The 20,788-nt window shown below is 44.7% G+C and overlaps 1 protein-coding gene across 1 annotated transcript in view; it reads right to left on the bottom strand.

Annotated features, from left to right (window-relative positions):
- Nucleotides 1-1,857: 1,857 nt before the first annotated feature.
- otog (otogelin) overlaps nucleotides 1,858-20,788 on the bottom strand; it is a 56,945-nt gene continuing 38,014 nt past the window's right edge. The window contains exons 31-54 of the mRNA XM_068740344.1: nucleotides 19,237-19,515; nucleotides 18,234-18,351; nucleotides 17,911-17,990; nucleotides 15,618-16,006; nucleotides 14,034-14,211; nucleotides 13,313-13,464; nucleotides 13,141-13,230; nucleotides 12,838-13,024; nucleotides 12,112-12,332; nucleotides 11,785-11,923; nucleotides 11,207-11,395; nucleotides 10,881-11,090; nucleotides 10,651-10,755; nucleotides 10,048-10,152; nucleotides 9,862-9,963; nucleotides 8,488-8,586; nucleotides 7,620-7,660; nucleotides 6,674-6,749; nucleotides 6,255-6,433; nucleotides 6,065-6,169; nucleotides 5,850-5,969; nucleotides 5,469-5,514; nucleotides 3,264-3,343; nucleotides 1,858-2,913 (exon numbers count right to left, since the gene is read on the bottom strand). Of these exons, the coding sequence (XP_068596445.1) occupies nucleotides 2,713-2,913; nucleotides 3,264-3,343; nucleotides 5,469-5,514; nucleotides 5,850-5,969; nucleotides 6,065-6,169; nucleotides 6,255-6,433; nucleotides 6,674-6,749; nucleotides 7,620-7,660; nucleotides 8,488-8,586; nucleotides 9,862-9,963; nucleotides 10,048-10,152; nucleotides 10,651-10,755; nucleotides 10,881-11,090; nucleotides 11,207-11,395; nucleotides 11,785-11,923; nucleotides 12,112-12,332; nucleotides 12,838-13,024; nucleotides 13,141-13,230; nucleotides 13,313-13,464; nucleotides 14,034-14,211; nucleotides 15,618-16,006; nucleotides 17,911-17,990; nucleotides 18,234-18,351; nucleotides 19,237-19,515 (3,491 nt within the window). The 3' untranslated portion in view covers nucleotides 1,858-2,712. The remainder of the gene's footprint in view (nucleotides 2,914-3,263; nucleotides 3,344-5,468; nucleotides 5,515-5,849; nucleotides 5,970-6,064; nucleotides 6,170-6,254; nucleotides 6,434-6,673; nucleotides 6,750-7,619; nucleotides 7,661-8,487; nucleotides 8,587-9,861; nucleotides 9,964-10,047; nucleotides 10,153-10,650; nucleotides 10,756-10,880; nucleotides 11,091-11,206; nucleotides 11,396-11,784; nucleotides 11,924-12,111; nucleotides 12,333-12,837; nucleotides 13,025-13,140; nucleotides 13,231-13,312; nucleotides 13,465-14,033; nucleotides 14,212-15,617; nucleotides 16,007-17,910; nucleotides 17,991-18,233; nucleotides 18,352-19,236; nucleotides 19,516-20,788) is intronic.

The raw sequence follows: 20,788 nt of genomic DNA on the forward strand, positions 1-20,788 counted from the left end.
CATTGGGAGGGAGACTGCCTCAATCCAAAAGAAAGATCCGAAAAGGAGGAAAACGGGACACACAGGACAACACATATATGGGATACAATTTATCTTGACAAACTGAAGATACTCACCTGTTGTTGTGTCTTCTCTTGGTCCAGCCTGTTGAAGCCCATGGGAGAGGAGAGGAGAGGGGACCTACCTGTAAAAACAGAGAACATGTAAACCTGATGGGACGTTCCCCAGATCCCCCTCCCTGACCTTCCCTATTCCTTTCCTCTATACCTGTCCCAATTATTTTTTTCTAACCTTAACCCTAAATTCTATTTCTAAACTTAACCCTTCCCTTTCCCTTCTCCTAACCCTAACCTTTCCTAACCCATACCTAGATTTGAAGCGAAAGTGATTGATCACCTGTGCCCGTGCCCAACCAACATCTTAGGATGTTGGATAAAACCCCCCCTAAACCTAACCCTCCGGACCACGGTGTGGCCCTACAACTTGGCGCTTTAATGATTAGTGTGCAGTACAACCTTCGGACCACGGTGCGGTGCTATGACGTGGCGCTTTAATGGCCGTTTCTGTAATAACACCAGAAATGTTCCAAACATTTGAAATCGAAATATCGCGTGAACCGTCCGTTGTAGAGACTTGAGAAGTGGGTCTACCCACCATAATTCGGCTATGCTGAACACGCCGGTCCAACCCCCGCCTCTGTACGACCTTCCGTTCCTGAGATATGACGAAATTAAACCTTTACACGTCCATCACGTCGTCATTCTTAGTCACACCCACCTTTCCGTCACGTCAGTTCCAGCCACATATGTCATCTATAAGTGTGCCAAGTTACAAGTTGTTAAGACATTTGTTTGTGTGCATATTTATGCTTTTTGTCAATTTCAGACGCTCACTGAAGCGGCCGCGTTCGCCCTCCTGTGGCTGTTTCTGGAATAACACCGGAAATGTTCCAAACATTTGAAATCAAGATATCGCGTGAACCGTACGTTGTAGAGACTTGAGAAGTGGGTCTACTCACCATAATTCGGCTATGCTGAACACGCCGGTCCAACCCCCGCCTCTGTACGACCTCCCGTTCTTGAGATATGACCAAATTAAACCTTTACACGTCCATAACCTCGTCACCGTAAGTCACACCCACTTTTCCGTCACGTCAGTTCCAGCCACATATGTCATCTATAAGTGTGCCAAGTTACAAGTTGTTAAGACATTTGTTTGTGTGCATATTTATGCTTTTTGTCAGCTTCAGACGCTCACTGAAGCAGCCGCGTTCGCCCTCCTGTGGCTGTTTCTGGAATAACACCGGAAATATTCCAAACATTGTGCTTTTCTAGTTTGTTTTTGTCCTTGCGTTTTTCTGGTATTGATTTATCTGGAATAAAGCCAAATCAAAGTTTTGGACCCTATTAGTTCTCCATTTGGTCACCAGATATGTCCACAAATTCAGAACAGCTGTCAAATGCCAATAAATAAACTAAGTGCTCCACACACACCTGGATTTAAAAAAGTTAACTAGTGTGGATTTTAATTCAGTCTATTTTACACCACTTAACAGTTTCTTCTCTTTCTAGGATTAAAAAATGAATAATAATGCCAATCATTTTCAAAACTTAGGACACATATTTAGAAAAACGGGCACATGAAGGATTTGTGGTAAATAGCTCCATGATTGATGGCAGTGATATTTCCTGGTCAGGGCTAACTTTTTAAAAACCTTTCAGCCATTGTAGCATAGAAATGCTGTGAGACAAGGAGTTCCCATTCAAACAGGAAAAACCAGGTCATGCCTTTTTCTTTGAACATTGTTTTTTCTGTAGGCTTGGAGGAAGGGGGAAGAGAAGCAGTATTGTGATGCTATATTTTTTTAAAGATTTTAATCCATCATTTTGATCCATTACAGCCATTAGTTACAATTAACATGTAAATTAAATAAATACCTCTGATCTGTATTTTCACTTCACTGGTAAGAGATCTGGTGCTTTTTTAACAAAACAAGAAATGGGAAAATATGCACACACACGTAGAGCGATTCCACCATTGGATTGGTTTCCAATTTGCATGGTCAGTCCAGATTATGAGTTTAAAGTAGTTTCATTGTATGCAAGCCAAAGGATATGGTGTTGGTCGCGCGCTACAAATAGCGCCGGGATAGCCCATTGTCCCAGCACCACATACAAACGCCCCCGTTTTGACACTGTTAAAGTTACTCTGTAGTAGCTGTTAATACAAATCAAGTCTTCCTGTATAGACTAAGAACGAAATCTGTTTGAAAGCTGAGAACTGGACCGAAATAAAATGAAGGAACATATTTACTTTACCAGAGGTGACTGTGAAGACGAACCAGGCAAGTTCTCCAGTTTCATTCTGTTCAGGTCTCATCTTGGTGACTTGACTTCATGATGATCTTACATTAAAAGAGGTATGCTTTAACCCAAAAGCAAATGTATGAGTATTCATTCTATTAATTGCTTTTGAGCTTGTTATGCTTACTGATTCAACTAAACATTATACAAACAACCTGCTTCACTGCTATGCAGTACCACCTGCCTGCCAGAGACACCAGGACAAATCCTGGGAGATTGAGCCTCATCCACTCAAGCTTTCCTGTTAGTAGCTGAGATTTCCCTACGAACATCTGAAAGCAACAAGTCTTGTATGTAGTTTCGATTTAGAGGATATATCTTAACATCCTATTTGTTTTTAAATACGCATTTAAGACCATTGGCAGGAACAGTCAGTGGGTTCCTGGATGCCGTAGCTGACCCATGTTGCATTGCTGCTGCAGTAGAGTTGCACAGAACGCCGTTGCAGCCCCATCTCCCTGCAGCATTTGCAGAAGCGAGCATACGTGTTGATATTGTAGTTGTAGATGCTGGCAGATGGGCACTTTCCATCACATGACACAATGTTCACCTGTAGAACACAGAGTCGGTAGAGTAATTAAAACTTTATTCTGCAAAAAGTAGAATCCATATAATCAATGGTCATTTTACAGTCAGTACTTTAAAGTTAAACCTAATTGTATTGATGTTAGCTTGTACGCAGATGACATCTTGTTTTCCTTCAATAATGCGTTTTAGCTGAGAGTCAGTTCTTTTGATGACTTCCCATATCTTAGACATTTCACTGATTAACTCATGTTGCGTCTAGTGAAGGAAGGGAAACACAATGTTTTTGCCCTGTTAGATGTTCAAAGTTACTTCAAGGATTTTCCGTCCAGTGTGTTGAACCCGAATCAGTATCACACGAGACACAGAGCATACCGGCCTGTTGCTGCGACAATCATTCTTCCTGATCGTCATCCTCACCGTCACCTTCTGACATGATTTCCCATCTTCTTTGCCTGTTCACAAGACCACAAAGCAGTTGGACCAAAGTTAACGAGATATTCAATGCAGCATCGGACTTGCAGCACATCAAGCAACAGGAGCAAGAGGACGAATGTGTTGGAAGGTATACAGTTTTTGACACTGGAGCATTTGGATAGATGAGGCATAAATTGTATGTATAAAAGCTTTGTAGCTACAAATACATTTCCAATTAGTGAGAAGACATGGTAGTGGTGGAAGTCAGACTCCGACTTATTGTCAATGAGGGTTCACAGAGTAGGAATTTGTTTCGATGCAATCGTGCAACATGTAACAGTAATGACAATAATAAATGCAAGCTACAGCACTATGCTGTAGGGCAGTGGTCCCCAACCACCGGGCTGCGGCCCGGTACCGGTCCGTGAGGCATTTGTTACCGGGCCGCACAGAAAGAACAACTAATCCACACTATTTCCGTTGTATTGAATATTAGCGTCTAAAAGGAGTTCTATTTTGAACATTCGTAATTCGCCTGTGAACTTTCATGCGTGATACGTCACTAAAAACAGACGTGAACTAGCAAAAATTAAATTAAAAAACAAACAACTTTGGAGAGCCTCTTTGCTAATGGGAAAGTCCAACTGAGGAGGAAGAAAAGAAAACTTCTTTTAACAGACAAACCAGGAGTACACAGACGTGTACCAGCAGCAGTAAAACCAGCACAGTCACGCAGTGCAGACAGAACAGTGCAAGTTACCGGTTGTAAACTGTTCTGGGGCAATCACCAGGCACAACACCCATCCCGCTCACTACCTCTGACCTGCTGCCCCCTGGCAGGCGCTTCCGGTCCATCAGGACCAGAACAAAGATTACGGAACTCCTTCCCCCGAGCCATCACTGAACTCCAACAAATAACACAGCAGACATTCGATCTGCCGATGCTGCTCGAACCAGTGCTGCCTTTGTACATGTTTACATGTAGATAGGTTTTATATTGCTTTTAATACTCTGTTGAATGTGAGCTCACTACAATTTCGTTGTTTTGATACAATGACAATAAAGGCATTTTATTTCAGCATGGCGGCGCCCCCTATTCCCTGTCCACATGCATCCTGAGCAGCAAAGGAGGGCCAGTCACACACCTAAGCCACAGCCGGCCAGCAGTAGCCACGCCGGCGCCCGCTTTACTTCAACAACGACATAAAATGTGCCGTCATTCCTCAGAGGAGCTTCAGTTTCTCACACAGCTCCTTCGAGTGGTGGAGTAGCATGCACATATTCTACAGCAGCTACATGTTGCTTACGGAGGAGCCCAAACACCGACCCACACCACAGTCTACGGACACATGCAGATGTCCAAGCCCAAATACTGGGCCACTACCAACAGCACATTGTTGGCAATCAACAATGCACTGCCCAGACAATGCTAAATGGGGAAAGAGTCGATGTAAAATATTGTGTTAGAGCATAGGATCAACAAGGGTGGTCGGGGATAAATACATGTTGTGTCCTCTTCAGTGTGACGTCATTTGTTTGCCTACAGAAATTACCCCATCTTTAATTACATCTGTGCACCCTGTTTTTTTAAAAGGTACAAATTTAGCACGAGAACAGAAGTAATTTCTGTTGGTTTGTATTTTAGACCTGAAATGATGCAGACGTTGGGATGACTTTTCTGCAGAACAGGTTGCAGTCAGGATTTCTGCGTGTTTTAACTTGTTATTCTATATATTTTTGAGGGAGTACATTGTTGAATATCAACAATGGCACTGACAAGCCTTGTTGTTTTATGTACCTTGTTCACAGTTTGTGTTAACTGTGGGAGTCAAGGGTCTAACGGGGAAAAGGAACAGAGGGAATCCAGCACCTGGAGGAATCGGTATATGGCGGTGAGCTGTAGCACATGAACCACACTCGCATGTGATGCAATGCTTTTCAGTGATACTTTCAAAAAAATGCATTCATTCACTGAAAAGCACAAAGTCAGAGCTCTCCAATCTGAATAAACAGCAGAACGATGTAAAAGAAAACAACTATTCAGATGAGATGACATGGCAAACACGTTGGAAACGTGTTGGCAGGTGGAGGTGCTCTTCAGTCTGTAGACTACAGCTCTAAGGCAACTACAGGACTGCAGCTGAGCTCAGATCAGTTACTCACAGGTCTTGCAGCATCCGTCCATGTAACTTACGACAGTCCCGCCGATCTGAGTGCAGATAAGAGTCCAAATGTGAAGACAGATATACGTTTAAGAATATTTCCTGTGGGGTTTAAATATTCATGAAAAGATTCTTGTTCAGTTATTTTTGGTCAATCCCTTCTGCTGACTTTAATATTTAACAACAAACAAATTAATGCACAAATTTAAAAAATGATATAATGTAACAAAATCACAGTCAAAAGGATGTAATACATTTGACTCTCTTTAAGATCATACTCTTATTATTAAACCGGTCAACAGAGTTTTTACAAATTGTTTTTAATAACATTAAAGTCTGACTCAGAACTCGGCATGTATATGTGTGAGTTTCTGCTGCAGACCTTCACACACTCCGACTCGTTGAACGGGGGGCAGCTGTAGGAAGAGGAGACGAGCGTAGGGCCGGACAGAGTGTCCGTGCAGTCAAACGTCACACAGTTGGAGACCCAAGACTTCCCAGGCTGAAAACAGGGAACAAATGTTCTTCAGACGCATGTTTGAATGGTGCCATTGACCTTCTTTGGTGCAGTGGTTAGTTATAAGGTCATGTTTGTACCTTATAGAGAACTGCCGTCCCGTTCTCCTGCTCGTAGAGGCAGGAAGTATTCTTACAAAAACCGCAGCACATCGACTGGTCTTTTGCTGGGACGTAGAGCTGATTCTTCAACACAAACATTCAGCATCAGCCTTGTCTGACGTCTGGCAATATTGTGACAGCACAGGAAATGAATGTGCTGCAGGCTTACGGGCTGGCAGTGGGCAGAGCAGTTGACACTGCGAGTGCGCAGCAGGTGGAATCCGCTCGCTGGGTCAAGGCTGTGGCTGCACTGCCTGCTGTGACACAGGCCGTCATCACCGTGCTCCACCAGCGTCTGACCTGGACGCAACACGCCTCTCTCTCCGAAAACACACACAGCTTCACGCACTGGACTCATACGGAAACACACACGCAGTGGTCAAAGGTAACCGTGTGCAGGGCTGCTGTTCACATTTGTCATTATGCTTGCGGTGCCTCCTCTTTCCTTTTTGATCTACATCTATTTAACACTTCATTTTTCGCTTTTAACAGAAAATGCATTCCATGCTTTTGCCATTACAAGCGGTGCCAAGTATTGCACAATGTCTTAATCTATTTTCTCCATTTTGATTTTGACACAGCACTCACCACATTTGTATCTCTTGCAGGCACACTGATTCTGAGGATCAGATAAGAAGGCTCGGTCCAGCTGGGCGTCCTCTCCCTGCAGAACAGGATGAGAGTGGAAGCAGGAGCAAATTTAAATAAAACGGATCGGAAACCTGATTAAAACATACAGACAGTGTAAGCGCCAATGTGTGCGCGTCCACGCCGCGGTGATTGGGGCGTGGCGCAGCCGGTGTGGAGGTTACTTGCGTGCGCTCACCTGTGCGGTGTCAGTGTGCGTGTGTGGCCTTGTTATGGTGGTGGGGTGAGCGTGGGAAGAAACCTTTTGTTGACCGCATGAATGCAAACGCAGGACCGCAGGATACCAGCCACATGAACCATCGAAGGATTGCACGGGCGAAAGGAGGTATTTAACGACAATCGATACTACAGCAAATAAGTAAGCCCTCCAGCTGTTCCTTCTGCAATCCGGAGCAAATAAATCTGTCAAGGCCTGTGCAACGTACTGCGTGCGCGTCTTCAATGTTTTAACCCCCTCGACTTAGCCCACCGTGGCGTTGGGATTAATTTTGATTTATACGCCACAACAGACAGCCCCCTTCAAAGATGATACAACACACACCAAGGCCCTCTCTGCCTGTACAGCTCAATGACAGGTCCTAAGACGTTCCAAGAGGCAGGCAACCATCTTACTCTTGACTAGCTGGTTAGAATATGGGGCACGGACAGGTGGGATGACGCTATACATAGGGAAAAGAGAGCGACTGACCAAACACACTTCATAAATACACAACAGCTAAAGCACCCATTTGCACCAAAAGCTTACTTTGTGGTAAGATTTTGTCCTGGCTAAATGAACCGGACAGGAGCCGAATGCTCTTTTGACACAGCGGCAGATATAGATAGTATAAAAGGGGCCCACGGAATGAATATATATATATATATATATATATAAAAGAATACATACCAGGCCACATTTTGGTGAGGCAATCTTTTCACAGGAGCACACTGAAAACAAAAGAAATAAGGGTTAGGGTCGCTCTCCCTCTGTTTGTCCCTCTTTCTTTTTCAGGTCCTTCTGTCCGTGGTGCCGCAGAACCTGGACCTGTGGCCCTCACCGCTGATGTCCACATCGCTAGCATTAGCATTTCCAGTCTTGTAAATCTTGTTTTTTTCTGCTCCTGCTCTGTCTCGCTATCGCTTCCCATCCATCTCCTTGTTTTTGACTCGTCTCCGACCTGCCATTCTCTCTCTCTCTCAACCCAGCCGGTCAGACAGATGGCCGTCCACTATGAGTCTAGGTTCTGTCCAAGGTTTCTGCCTGTTAAAGGGAAGTTTTTCCTTGCCTCCATTGCCAGAGTGCTTGCTCTTGTGGGTCAAGTTGGGTTCTGTGTTTCCCTGCAGGTCTTTCCCTGCTAATCCTGTAAAGTGCCTTGAGATGACTTCCTGTTGTGATCTGGTGCTATAGAAATAAAACTCAATTGAATTTAATTTAATTCATGACAAGAGCTCCTTCAAACACATAGGGTGTCTGAGTCTGTCACTGAAGGAGCTACTTGAGGCCCACACAGTGTGATGCAGAGGGTGGGAGGAGCCTGTTTTAGTCCCTTTCAGAACATCCCCTTCCCAACGCGCCACTGCGTATTAGATCACAGAAGTCACCACAGTGTCACAGAAAGTCCTCGGCAGTGGTCTGCAGACTCTGCACACCAAAGGACGCCAGCAGCATCACTAATACACCAGCGGAGCAACTACTAAAGCTCTAATTAAACCTCGCTGATTTAGTTTGAACCGAGTTAAGAATCTTCCAGCTGAAGCAACTTTACGATTCATACCGCAGGTCTGGTTTGGACAGCAGTGACCAGGAATGGATGATGACACCACTGAGAGCCCAATGGGACAGCTTAGCTGAGGACACCTGTAGGGCTCACAGCCTGCAAACACACACATACACACACACACAACAGTATTGTCTCTACGTACACAAACTGGCTTTTTCTGCAATCATTTATTGGAAGTATCACAAAAGACAATAAATTAAATAGATTATGGTTCACCCGTTTAATTAAATTCATCAAAAGCAAACTCACCAACAAAAGCTGCCATCATCTATGATCCTTCATCGAATATCCAATAAACAGTTCAAAAAGCTTTTATTTAAATTTCGAAAAACGTTTGTCTGATGCAAAAGTGATGTGCAACATTATCATTTATAATAATGAACAGATTTTTAAATATCCTGCAGAAACAAACAATCATCATGAGATACATTTTACTTCACATTTAAAACAGGATAAATGCATTTCTGAAAGCTAAAAATTCATGTCAAATAGCACCAATTTGGGTGTAAATGAAATTACAGTAGTCCCTCGATATAATGCGGTTCATTTTCCGCGACTTCGCTGCTTCGCTGAGTTTTTTAGTGCAATTTCAGATTTTCTTTTTGCACTTGAACGCACCTTGAAACGGCGCAAGACAATTGATTATGTGTTCAACCTCGTAGGTTGATCATTAAAATTAAATTCGTTATTCCTAAAAGCCATCATGTTTATTTGTTAAGCGTTTGTTTAATAGCGCTCTTATTCTCTGTGTAAAAAGAGGCTTTTATTTTGTAGGAGCATAAACGTCACGTCCCTTTTGGGTTTTGTTTCTTCCTGTTGATACATGTAGCCGCTGCCGTTCCGCTGTGCTAAGCTATCCAATAAAGCAGCATGAGAGGCTAAAGACAGCACGAGTAGAATATTTGTTCTTCTGCACTCCAAGCGGCTCTTTCCTCGACCTGCACGCCTTAACATTATTAACAGGAAAACGTTTACTGTACGTACTATATATTTATATTTCTCAAACAAATGTTTAGTTCTGAAAAGGTTTTGATCTTTGGTTTCCTTCTATAATACTGAAACAATCTATTTAGATTAATGCCTGCCTGTTAAACGTGTATAAAGTGTGTGGTGAGGGGTTTTATAGCCTTAAAACATTTATGTACATGTATAATAATTGTAAAAGAAATAAAAATTACTACATTGCGGATTTCACTTATTGCGGGTTGTTTTTGGAACGTAACCCCCGTGGAAAATGAGGGACTACTGTAATGCACAACTTTATCCTTATATATCCCAGCTATTATGTGTCTGTTTTAAAATGATATGTTCAAGTGTTTAAGTTTGCTAAGGTAAAAACTCTGAATAAGCAGGTGTGTGTCATCTGACCACAACGGTAGGCTGGACAGCAGCGCTCCAGCGTGTTGCTGTCCACTGTCAGCACCTCACCGTCCAGGCAGCGGGGCGGTGTCTCTGGACAGGAGGAGCATACTGAAGAAAACACATGACCTGCTGGTAAATCACCAGTGGCAAAATTTGATACAGAAAAGTGCATTTAGCTGATTTTGAACTGACTGCAGATGTGAGCGAAACAGCAGCTGCCGTCTGCCCTGGTGGCAATCAGCGTTTGGTCGTCTCTGCAAGAGGGAATGTCTGACTCGCAGAGGCTAAGATCACATTCTGTGGCACAAACAGCAGAAATACTCATGAATATTCTTTAGAATAAGTGATGGGTCCAAAGAAAGCAAGTGGTAAGGATGGCAGTGGGAAGAAAGACACGTGCTGATGATGGGAGACGGTGGGATACGTTATTTTATATAGCAAAAATGTATTTGACATACGAGCTACTAGGAACGAATTATACTCGTATGTCAAGATATTACTGAATATATATTCAATTTAATTCAACTTTTTTTCTATAGTGCCAGATCACAACAGGAAGTTATCTCAAGGCACTTTACAGGATTAGCAGGGAAAGACAGAACCCAGCTTGACCCACAAGACCAAGAAGTTTGGAGATGGAGGCAAGGAGACACTTCCCTTTAACAGGCAGAAACCTTGGACAGAACCTAAGACTCATTAAACGGAATTGAATCTTATCTAACCTGTGGCCAAACAACACAAAGCATGTATCATGCTGATGTAATCATCAGTCTTTTCATCACAGGCAGAACTCACCACATACGTAGTCTGGACAGCAGGAGTCCTGTCTGTAGTAAGACACCAGCTTCTCTCCATATCTGCACTCAGGAGAGAGCTGAATGCACAGGCTTTGGTTACAAGCTGCAGACAGAAATGACATCATCACCTTCTGAAAGCACTTTTTTGATGAAAAATCACAAACTATCTTTGACCTTAGCGGGTCAGAAAACTTGATTCGGATCTGTAACTAAACTTCCCGGACCCACCGCACGCTTTCTGCGGGCAGCAGCTGGTGTCATCAGCCAGGCTGATGATCATCTCCCCGTCTCGGTGGCAAACGGGCACCGCCATGTTAGCACAATCGTACTCCACTGGGACGACTGTGTCGTCGTCACAGCTGTACATGCAGCAGGCGCCTTTCGAGGCGTTCCACACCTCACCGTGAGCACGAGGAACCCCGGCGCTATCAGTGCAGGCTGAGACACACAGACACACATCAGCATGATGTCTAGAACAATGCCAATGAACAATTACGGTGTCATTTTAACACAAGTTTTAGGTTGTGAAATTGAAAATGAAATACACATCTTACCACACTTCTCAGGTGAGATACAGAGGGCGGAGTATGGCCGGTGGAGGAGCGTCCCTTCAGGGCATACACAGCCCTCCGTAAGGCCTGTACAATTGTCCGGGTCTAAGTCGAAGTCGTGGTTGGGGCAGGACTGAGACATGCAGGCCGGCAGACAGGCCTGATACCGAAGAGCATCAGGACACGTGAAGGCTGCAGGAGGAGACAAAAAGATACCTTAGTTTGGGTTCATCTATCCATTCATTCTCTGTAGCCGTTAATCCTCTGCAGGGTCTCGGGAGGGAGTGCAGTCTATACACCTGACTTTGCCAAGAGCTGGAGCGTGGACAAGTCACGAGTAGGACGATCAACCATTCAAACCTCTGGGCAATTTAGAGTCACAAACCCTATACTGTATTACATATATATTTGGGTGAGGAAGGAAGCAGGACAATGTTGAGCGAACCCACTCAGACATGGAAAATGCATTCCAACTCTATGGAAAGATGGATTGGCCAACAACTGGTTCTGCTCATCTTTTCAGTTTGTCAGTGTTCAAGGCATCAGTTATTTCCGGCTCAAACAGCAGACAGAAAGCTTACGGCAGTAATCTCCACTCCTCCACTCAATGCAGATGTTGAATTTGTGGCAAGAAGCTACGTAAGCAGCCAGCGCCACACATTGGTTGTTGACGTACTCTTCATCTCGTACCCAAATGGCACAGAATGTGCTCGGTGGGACCTAGAAAGAAAGATAATGTCAATGTCAATTAAATAAAGGCAAGAATAATTCTCTGATAGCAAAGATGTTTCTGTTTGTAAGAATTACTTGCTAAACAGCTGTTTCTTTCTGGGCTTCTAGTTCTGGTTTAGGAAATACTAACCTAATCGTTTGTGTAAGGAGTGGAACCTAGAAATGACTTAGCGTACAAAGATGTGACAGGGAGAGAAGGCGTGGTCCGCTAGCATAGCCAGGCAGGTGGAACAGTCACTTATGGAGCAGTTGAGGTCCCGGCAGCGGCTGCGGCCGACGTAGCTGGTGGTGTTGGGTACCTGCCAGCTATCGAGAAACGCAGCTGGATCATCGCCAGTGTCCGCTGTGGTGCCGTTGGCCAAAGTAAGATCATTATGTGGGTCTCCATCACAAAAACCTGAGTTGGTGTGAGAGGGGAGGGTTCACAAAAACACAAATCTGCCTTCAGACATTCATCCCTTAAAGTGACTTCTCATCATTTTTAAAAACATTTCCATCTACTACTACTGTACTTTCTTCTAGTCCCGTGAAAAGTCGCCACAGCAAATCAAATCAAGTCACTCGCAAGCAGGACAGTGAACAGCTCAGATTAACGTCGCTGCAATGATCGGCTTCTACATAGTAGAAAACAGTGAAGTTCAGTAGTGAAGATTTCATGAACTTCTTCAGTACCAAAATCGAATCTATTAGGATTCGCAGCAAATGAGTGTGGCTGTTGCCTCATCTAAACCGTGCACTTGTCTCCTAGACCCGGTCCCAACTAGGCTGCCTAAAGAAGTCCTCCCCTCAATTAGTATTGCTTTGCTAAATACGATTAATCTATCCTTACTCACAGGCTATGTACCCAAGACTTTTAAAACAGCAGTCATTAAACTGAACTTGAACATAGCAGCTCCTCCTACCACAGAGGCCCACAGTGGGAAGCTTGTTGCTGGAGATGTCCATGTCGACCACCATCATGCCGGTGCTGTGGAACCACTGCAACTTCAGACCAGCTGGGCTTCGGACCAGGTACATGTTGCCCGTGTCATAGATCTCAAAACCAAACTTCTTGAATCGAGGCTTAGCATACCGAGAGTTTACATAAAGCTGGAAGAAAATCAGGAGTTCAACATAACAGGTCTCATTAGTGTTCGAACCCAAATTTGCACGAATCTTTTGACGACAATAGAAAATGAAGAGTCAGGAGGGGGCACGTGTCCTACCCTCCTCTGCAGCCTGTTGATGATGACATGGTTGGAGTTATCGGTGATATTGAGTGCCACCAGACATAGGTTTGTGAAATTCCAGAGGGCCTGCGAAAAAAGAGAAATCAGGTAAACATGAGTCCATTAGTCGATTCAGTCAGTTTGATCACCCTATGGAAGACTGACTTACTGGTGACTCAGAGTCAGCCGGACACTCCTGGACCAGAATGCTGACAGTCTCATTGGGAAGCTGGGTCACTATGAAGGAGGACGCCTTGTAGATGGCAACACTGTTCCCATCAAATGTGATCACATTCAAATCTGGAAACAAAGAGCAACGACCTGCAACAGACAAGAGGAAAGATAAATGGATGCTGAAAGCAGCTAACGACAATAATAAACTGGGCATCATCACCAGACTCTGGTTACCCTCGCCGAAGAGGAGGCGAGGGTATTGCAATTGGGTGTGTTTGTTTGTCTGTCCGTTTGTTTGTCTGTCCGAGCGCATAACTCAAAAACTAGTAACCCAATCGACTTGAAATTTTTACACAAGCAAGGTTCTGTCCGTGGCTCGGTCCTCCCCGAGAATGCCGTTGATCCGGATTCTAGAATTATTTTTACATCTGGAATCGTGCCTGTGCTGTAAACTGCCACTTTAAGAGGGAGGGACACGAGTGGCATGATGGGAAAAAGAGTCCAGGAGTCTTGTAGTACGTTCCGGAGCAGCAAGCTAGAGCAGGTTTGGCCCCTCTGATCCGGAAGCCCTGTTTACTGTCTCACAAGATCCAATAGTCTATTGGAGGCGGGGTCTGCAGTCTCTGATTGTCGTTTTCTAGTTTTCTTTGTAACACAAGATTAGAAATTCAACATTTGACCAGAGTGTGATTTTTATTTGTCTCTCTTTTCCTTACATGGACAGTCCCACTCAGGGCAGCACTTGTCTCCATTCACCAAAATTGCAAAGCCAAGCAGGCCACAGGTTGGAGGTTGCGATGTGAAAGGGCAACTTTGGGATTTGTTGAAAAGGACGAGTTGGTTGTTGACGCAGACGTACTTTGTGCACTCATCAATGACTTCTGCATACGGAGGCTGGATGGGAACAAAATAGATTCAAAATCTGGAAAGTTAATCAACAAACACAGAAACACGATGATAGGAAGGAAAGGAACTGTTGTGTCATAGAGACTTAGAGGAGCAGTTCACCAGAAGTCATTACCCTCGCCGAAGAGGAGGCGAGGGTATTGCAATTGGGTGCGTTTGTATGTTTGTCTGTCTGTCTGTTTGTCTGTCCGAGCGCATAACTCAAAAACTAGTAACCCAATCGACTTGAAATCTTTACACAAGCAAGGTTCTGTCCTTTGGCTCGGTTCTCCCCGAGAATGGCGTTGATCCGGATCTGGATCCAGATTCTAGAATTATTTTTACATCTGGAATTGTGCCTGTGCTGTAAACTGCCACTTTAAGAGGGAGGGACACGAATGGCATGATGGGAAAAAGAGTCCAGAAGGAGTCTTGTAGTACGTTCCGGAGCAGCAAGCTAGAGCAGGTTTGGCCCCTCTGATCCGGAAGCCCTGTTTACTGACTCACGAGATCCAATAGTCTTTTGGAGGCGGGGTCTGCAGTCTCTGATTGTCCTTCTAGTTATCTACTTCTAAAAGCCCATTTCTTAGTCAACAAATCATTTCAGGATGTATGACCATAAACTATTCAATGATAACCATAACCCCTAACACTGCCTGTACATTTCTATACTAAAAATACACGTTTCAACCATTCAAATTCTATTTGCATAGCCCAAATTCACAAATCTCGGCCTCTAAGGAAAGGAAAGCACAATTTTGACAAATCAGTCAGAATGATGAACCCACAGTGCATATCCTTGTAGGTGAAACAGCCAGGGATGTTCCCTCTGTCGTGGGTCTGGTTCTTCCCGGAGTGTGAGAACTTGTTACACCTGGAGCGGTTAGATCAACTTTGCCCTGCTCAGTTTCTTGAACCAACGTGGCGGAAGGTGCATGAGTCGTGGCAGGAATGAGAACAACAGGCTTTTCAGGTGCAGGTGTCACTGGTATAGATGTGGACAGAGGCTCTTTGGTCGATCTCTCAGATGCGGCTGACAGTGTGCTGGTAGTGGGGACAGCTGTAGATGCTGTGACTGGTTTTAGAGAAGAAAAAACCTTTATGGTGTGAAGGTGAGAGGGTGCTGCAGGTGTGTCGGCACGTTCTGTCGCGATTGACCCGGCAGATTTCGAGACAGTTTTTGTTGTGCCAGGACTTGGTGTGACTGTAAGGGACATATGAGTGGTTGTTCTGATGGGCATGGCTGGGGGCCTTGTTGCTATGGTAACCCATGTAGTAATTGGCCTGATGGCTGTCCTCTGTGTTGGAGTGATTCTGGACGTAACTGTTGTTGCAGGAACTCGAGCTGTCATTCTCAGGGTGGACATTCGTGTGATGGTGGTAGTTGTTGTAGGTGTAGCTCTCATGGTTGACACCAGCAAAGTGGGACCTGTGTCTGTGACAGCTGTAGGCCTTGGAGCTGGGCTGGAAGGCGACCATAATGGAGGCAGGGTGGTTGAAGTTCTCGTTGACGCCTCCACTCGGTCAGTCAAAGGTTGGGCCGTCTCCGTTAAAGGCTGTACAATGATGGGTTTGATTGTGGTGGAAACAACATGCGGTGGAGCTCTTGCTGAGGCAGCGGCGAAAGGTATCTCAGTAACATACGGCGTAGGTGGAGGTTTGACCGGTTTACCTGTTGTAATGGCTAATACGTCCACCGTTATTTGGTCAGGAGATGTTTCGGTGGAAGATACTGTGTCTGTAGTGGTAACAACTGGTTTTGATGTTGCAGGAAGGTGAGGGATGTCAGTTGATTCATTGGGACCTATGTGGACGACACGTTCAGAAATGCCCTCTGGTCTTGTCGTTGTGGGGCTGTGAATCATGGTGGAGCTGGTCTCCCGGTGGGGGGGTTGCCATGGTGCAAATGTCCGGATGGTAGCTACAGAATGGGTGAAGCTCTCTGTCGTCTTTACAGTTGGTAAAGTAGTGGTTCTCGTAAGATTTCCTGCCAGATCAATCAGTTTTGTTGTAACAGGAGGGCTTCGGAATACAGTGGATGACTCTGGAGATCTTGAAGTTGTGGTCAAAGTTGCTTTCTCCATTTTTGGGACAGCAGTAGACCAGGAGGTTCTCTGAGAGTAGGATGTTGAGGTGGAGACAGAAGCAGCTGTGGTTTCTGTAATCTTTAGAGGTAGAATTCTCGTTGTGGTAGCTTCAGGTACGGCAAACACAGTAGATCCAACTGGAGCCGCTTCCTTTACTGTTGTTCTCCAATCTGTAGCAGCTGAGGGAGGAGCAGATGGTCCAGATGTAGTCGATGTATCATGGATTGGAGTTGATGTTGGTGACCTGGAAGCTGGTGTGATATCCAGAATCATTTCTGTGGTAACAGGGTGTGATGTTGTTTCTATCCTTATGTATGGCTTCGGCTTACTGGTGATAAAAGGTGCAACTGCTGGGACTGATTCTGTGGTTTCAGCTGAGGTGACCGTGGGCAAAGACACAGTTCCCATTTTGACAGGAGGTGAAGAGGTTGTGGAATCAGGAGGGATGGGTGTAGTTGTTGTTGATGGATGTGGCTCCAGAGTTACAGCCTTCGTGCCGGTTTCTGTAGAGACAGTTGTAACTGTCCTGGATACAGTAGTCCCATCTGCAACGATAGATGCTGCTGAGACTGGAGCAGGACTCGGGGTCATACTCACAGTATCTACTGCTGAATGTGTTGTAGCTTCTGGTGTTACTTTTATTGGGTGTATGACCTCAGGGGGGGGGGTACTGCTGGTCATTGGCACGTCAACAAAATGTGTAGTTGGTTCTGCAAGAGTAGATGGCTGCAATGTCATCGCAGTGGTGGTGAAAAGTTGTTGTAATAAATCAGAGGGCTTAGAGGAGGAGGTGTGAGACAAAGCTGTGCTGGCAAAGCTCGTCCAGGACGTGCTGGGGGCTAACGGACTGCTAGTGGAGCTCACAGCTCTGGTTGTTGCAGTTGTTGGCGTGGTGGGTGGAGCTTCAGTTATCCTGACACTAGACAGTGTCTCCATCACCCCAGGCCTGACAGTAGTGGGCACTGTTGGTAGATATCGGGCTTCAGCAGTGCTTGAAACTTCAGGTAGAGAGATCGTGACCGAGTGGATCAGCTCATCAGGGCTAAGTGACGCCTTAGCCGAGATTGTGTGTGGGCTCACGGCAGCAGCACTGCTGGTAAACCGAGTGGTAGGGTGGGTGTGTGGAGGGCTGGAGAGTGTGGTGCTCTTGATGGTGGCGGTGGAGGTCAAAGTGTCTGTTGTGGTTGAAGAAGTGACAGCTGGAGAGGGCAGAGCGGTGGATGGCGTCTCAGGCTGCACAGTAACTGGACCATTAATGCCTGAAACAAACAATAAAGTGTGTTAACGAAGCGCTGCAATCAACCAAAACAGAGATCATGCCTGAGAATAGTCTCAACGTTGTCCTCCAGATTCTTCTGAGCGCGGCAAGATACAAACCAACCAGACATTCCTTAGTCACATGAATAATAAATATATTCATCATCATCATCACACAATTTATTATTTATTCCAGTAGCAACCAGAAGTCCTTATAGCTTTCCAAAAAGGTTTGCTCACGTTACCATGGTGATTATTTATCTACACTCGCTCCTTCAGATATTCATAGGCTTCTATGACTGTAGGATGACCACTGTTAAAATCTAAAGAACTTCATGATGAATTTTAAAAATGGGATACATACAGTCTTCCACATAGACGCAACGACGGGTGACCTCATCCAGGACCATGCGTGGGGGGCAGACAGGGAGGCAACCCTCCACTCTGTACAGAGAGTAATACACCAAAGTTATTACAACAAAAAGATAACATCTCTTTTTTCAGACCAAAGCAAGAAGTTCAAATTTGGAAACTAAAGTTATGAAAAAGTGTTTTTGCAGGGTTTATATACTTTTACTCAGGTCAAAGAGGGGGTGTCGGATACACAATTAAAAGGTCAGAAGAGGCCTGACCCATGTACCCCGGTCCACGACAGACTGGTTAACAAGCCGTGTTGGCAGGTCTCACTGTGGGATGCTGGCGCAGGCTTCAGCCGATGGGTCGCTGCAGGTCCTGAAGCAGGGGATGATGCAGGAATCATACCTCCACTGACACCCGGGACCAGGTAGGGAGTCGGGGCTGGGGCCTGAAGAAAAACACCTTCACTTAAATGTCTCATGATTATTACTTATTAGTTAAGGTATAAATAGGGTTAGTTATGTTAAAGGGACAATGAATAATCACGTTTGTATATACAGTCATTATAGCAGATTAATAGATGTTAAAATAAAGCCAGTAGTTTCCTTTAAAATTTAAAGTGATCATACAGGGCTGAAATGAAGATGACTGATCAATCAGAAGGAAAAGACCAATATGAAAAGAAATGCTAACCTAAATGATCCTCTGATGTTCTCTTGGACTTGTAATGTGGTAAACTTAGTGGGTCATCACTAGCCATCATTATGATATACAAATATAATACAATCTGCTATTGTCTGCGGCACCTTTTCATCAACTAGCATGAATGCTGCAGTATTTTTAGCATCAGTCTCAGTCACCAGCCTCGCCCTTTGAACTCGGAGAGAAGAAATGGTGACCCACGTGAACCTGGAAACATTTTTTCCTCCACAAAACAGCTGTTCTTCATTTCCTTATATATTCACCAGACTGATGGATGAGCTATAGTCGGGCCGGGAAGCAACAGTATTTGGTTATAATTAAGGAAAGATCTTAATTTGGGTAAAAAACTAAATCATAGAGGAACACTCTGGCTAACAATAACTTTCATACCTGCACACAGGTAGCAGGCACTAGCCAATCACAGCACAGTAGGCCGGAACGAAGGAAAAGTGCAGTGGGGCAAAGAAATGCATCCTCAAGTTGAACCTCCTGAAACCTCACCAAGAGTTGACCCCTAACCCTAACCCAGAATGCAACACAATACATCTGATTCTCCCTCTGGCTTCAGAGCCCCCCCAACTATTAATGAGGGTTGTATTTGTAGTACGCCGATCAATCCAGTGCTGCTGACCTGTCAGCTTGAACAACGTGGCCTTGCGGAAGCTGTCAGTGTGTCTGTATTTGAGCAGGTGGAGGCGGGGCAGCGTGGCATGCAGGAAGAAGCCTGGTTTCGTTTGGGACTCCAGGGAGTCATAGCCGGGGATCCAGGTGTTCCTGTGGAGGACGAAGGTGGCTCTGTCCCAGAACGCCTTGCTATCCGCCCACTTGGCCACCCTGACTTGGCCACTGGGGCTGACGCACAGGAAGAAGTTCGGTCTATCGGCCACCTCGAAGGAAACTCGCGAGGTGTCTGTGTGGGCGGAAACAAGATCATTCATCAACGGGAACCAGAGGAATCAGGACAAGACGGATCCACAGAAAGATCTGAGGAGAACCTTCTGTGGATTCGCACTATGAGCCTACCAATCACATAATTATTGATTATTTTTTAATGATGGCACTAAAAAGGTTAGGAAATGACCATAAACAATGCACATCAATAATATCAGAGTGTATGATTAGCTAGCAAGCTAAATAAACCAGCTAAGTCGCCACCTCCATATACTAATCTAGTGTGGGAGAAGTCTTTAAACAAATTCTGTTTAGACAGAATAGCTAATTATATCAGTTTATAAATGACTAATTATTGATAAAAAAAGATATGCTTCCACGGTGAAGGAATTAGGCAGCATTAGTTAATTTGAGGCGGCGCATCGCTGCAGCGTGTGCCTCTCTGGCTGCAGCGTCGGGGCGTCGACAGACCTTGTTTGCCTTTTTTGGACTAATATTTTTCTTATTCCATAACAAATACAGTGAAATTTCACTTTCACTCCTCCATGCATTCTTCTTCTTCTTCTATTTTATTCTTTTCACGAAAATGCATTTCTCAACATTACACCTCACACACTTTCAATACTTTGAACTTTTCCATGATTAGAAAGGAGCAGATAGAATTAAATTCTTGTTTCTTATTTGTTTCCCCATAATCATTACAAGATGGTCACTGCCCCCCCCCCCCCCCATTGCATTGATACTGCACCTATCGCATACTGAGCAGATGCTTGTTTTTTCCACTGTGAATAAATTAAGTGGGATAGACTCCAGCAACACCCGTGACCCGCAAGAAGGATAAAACAGCTGTAGACTACAAGAAAATGGATGGATGAAAATCAAGAAACCGATTTCTTTCCAAAATGACATTCAAACTTGGCAGAACAGAGCTCGATATCTTCGCTCACCCTGACAGCAAACATCAGAGTATGCACTCTTGCTTCATGATCAGTTCTAATCAAAGCAAATCTAGTATCAAACCTGGGCGGGCTCGTTTTAGTTCTACCTGGGGAATACAGCCAGACAGAAGCAATGCTGATTATTATTTCATGCTAATTTCTCATGGTTGGACAAATGGGTTCGGGTTAGATCAGCAAGCTGCTGACATTTCACTGCTTAAAGCAGCTCTGGATCTTTGCTTTGTTTGTTGTGAAGCTGTAAATGTAACTTTTCTTTGGTCACATTAAAGAGAGCTTCCTTTGTTGTTATGTGTTCTTGTGAAGGTTTTCGGGGAGAGCCCTGCAGTTCAACGG

This window comes from Brachionichthys hirsutus, chromosome 1 (assembly GCF_040956055.1).
Source record: "Brachionichthys hirsutus isolate HB-005 chromosome 1, CSIRO-AGI_Bhir_v1, whole genome shotgun sequence".
Taxonomy (NCBI): Eukaryota; Metazoa; Chordata; class Actinopteri; order Lophiiformes; family Brachionichthyidae; genus Brachionichthys; species Brachionichthys hirsutus.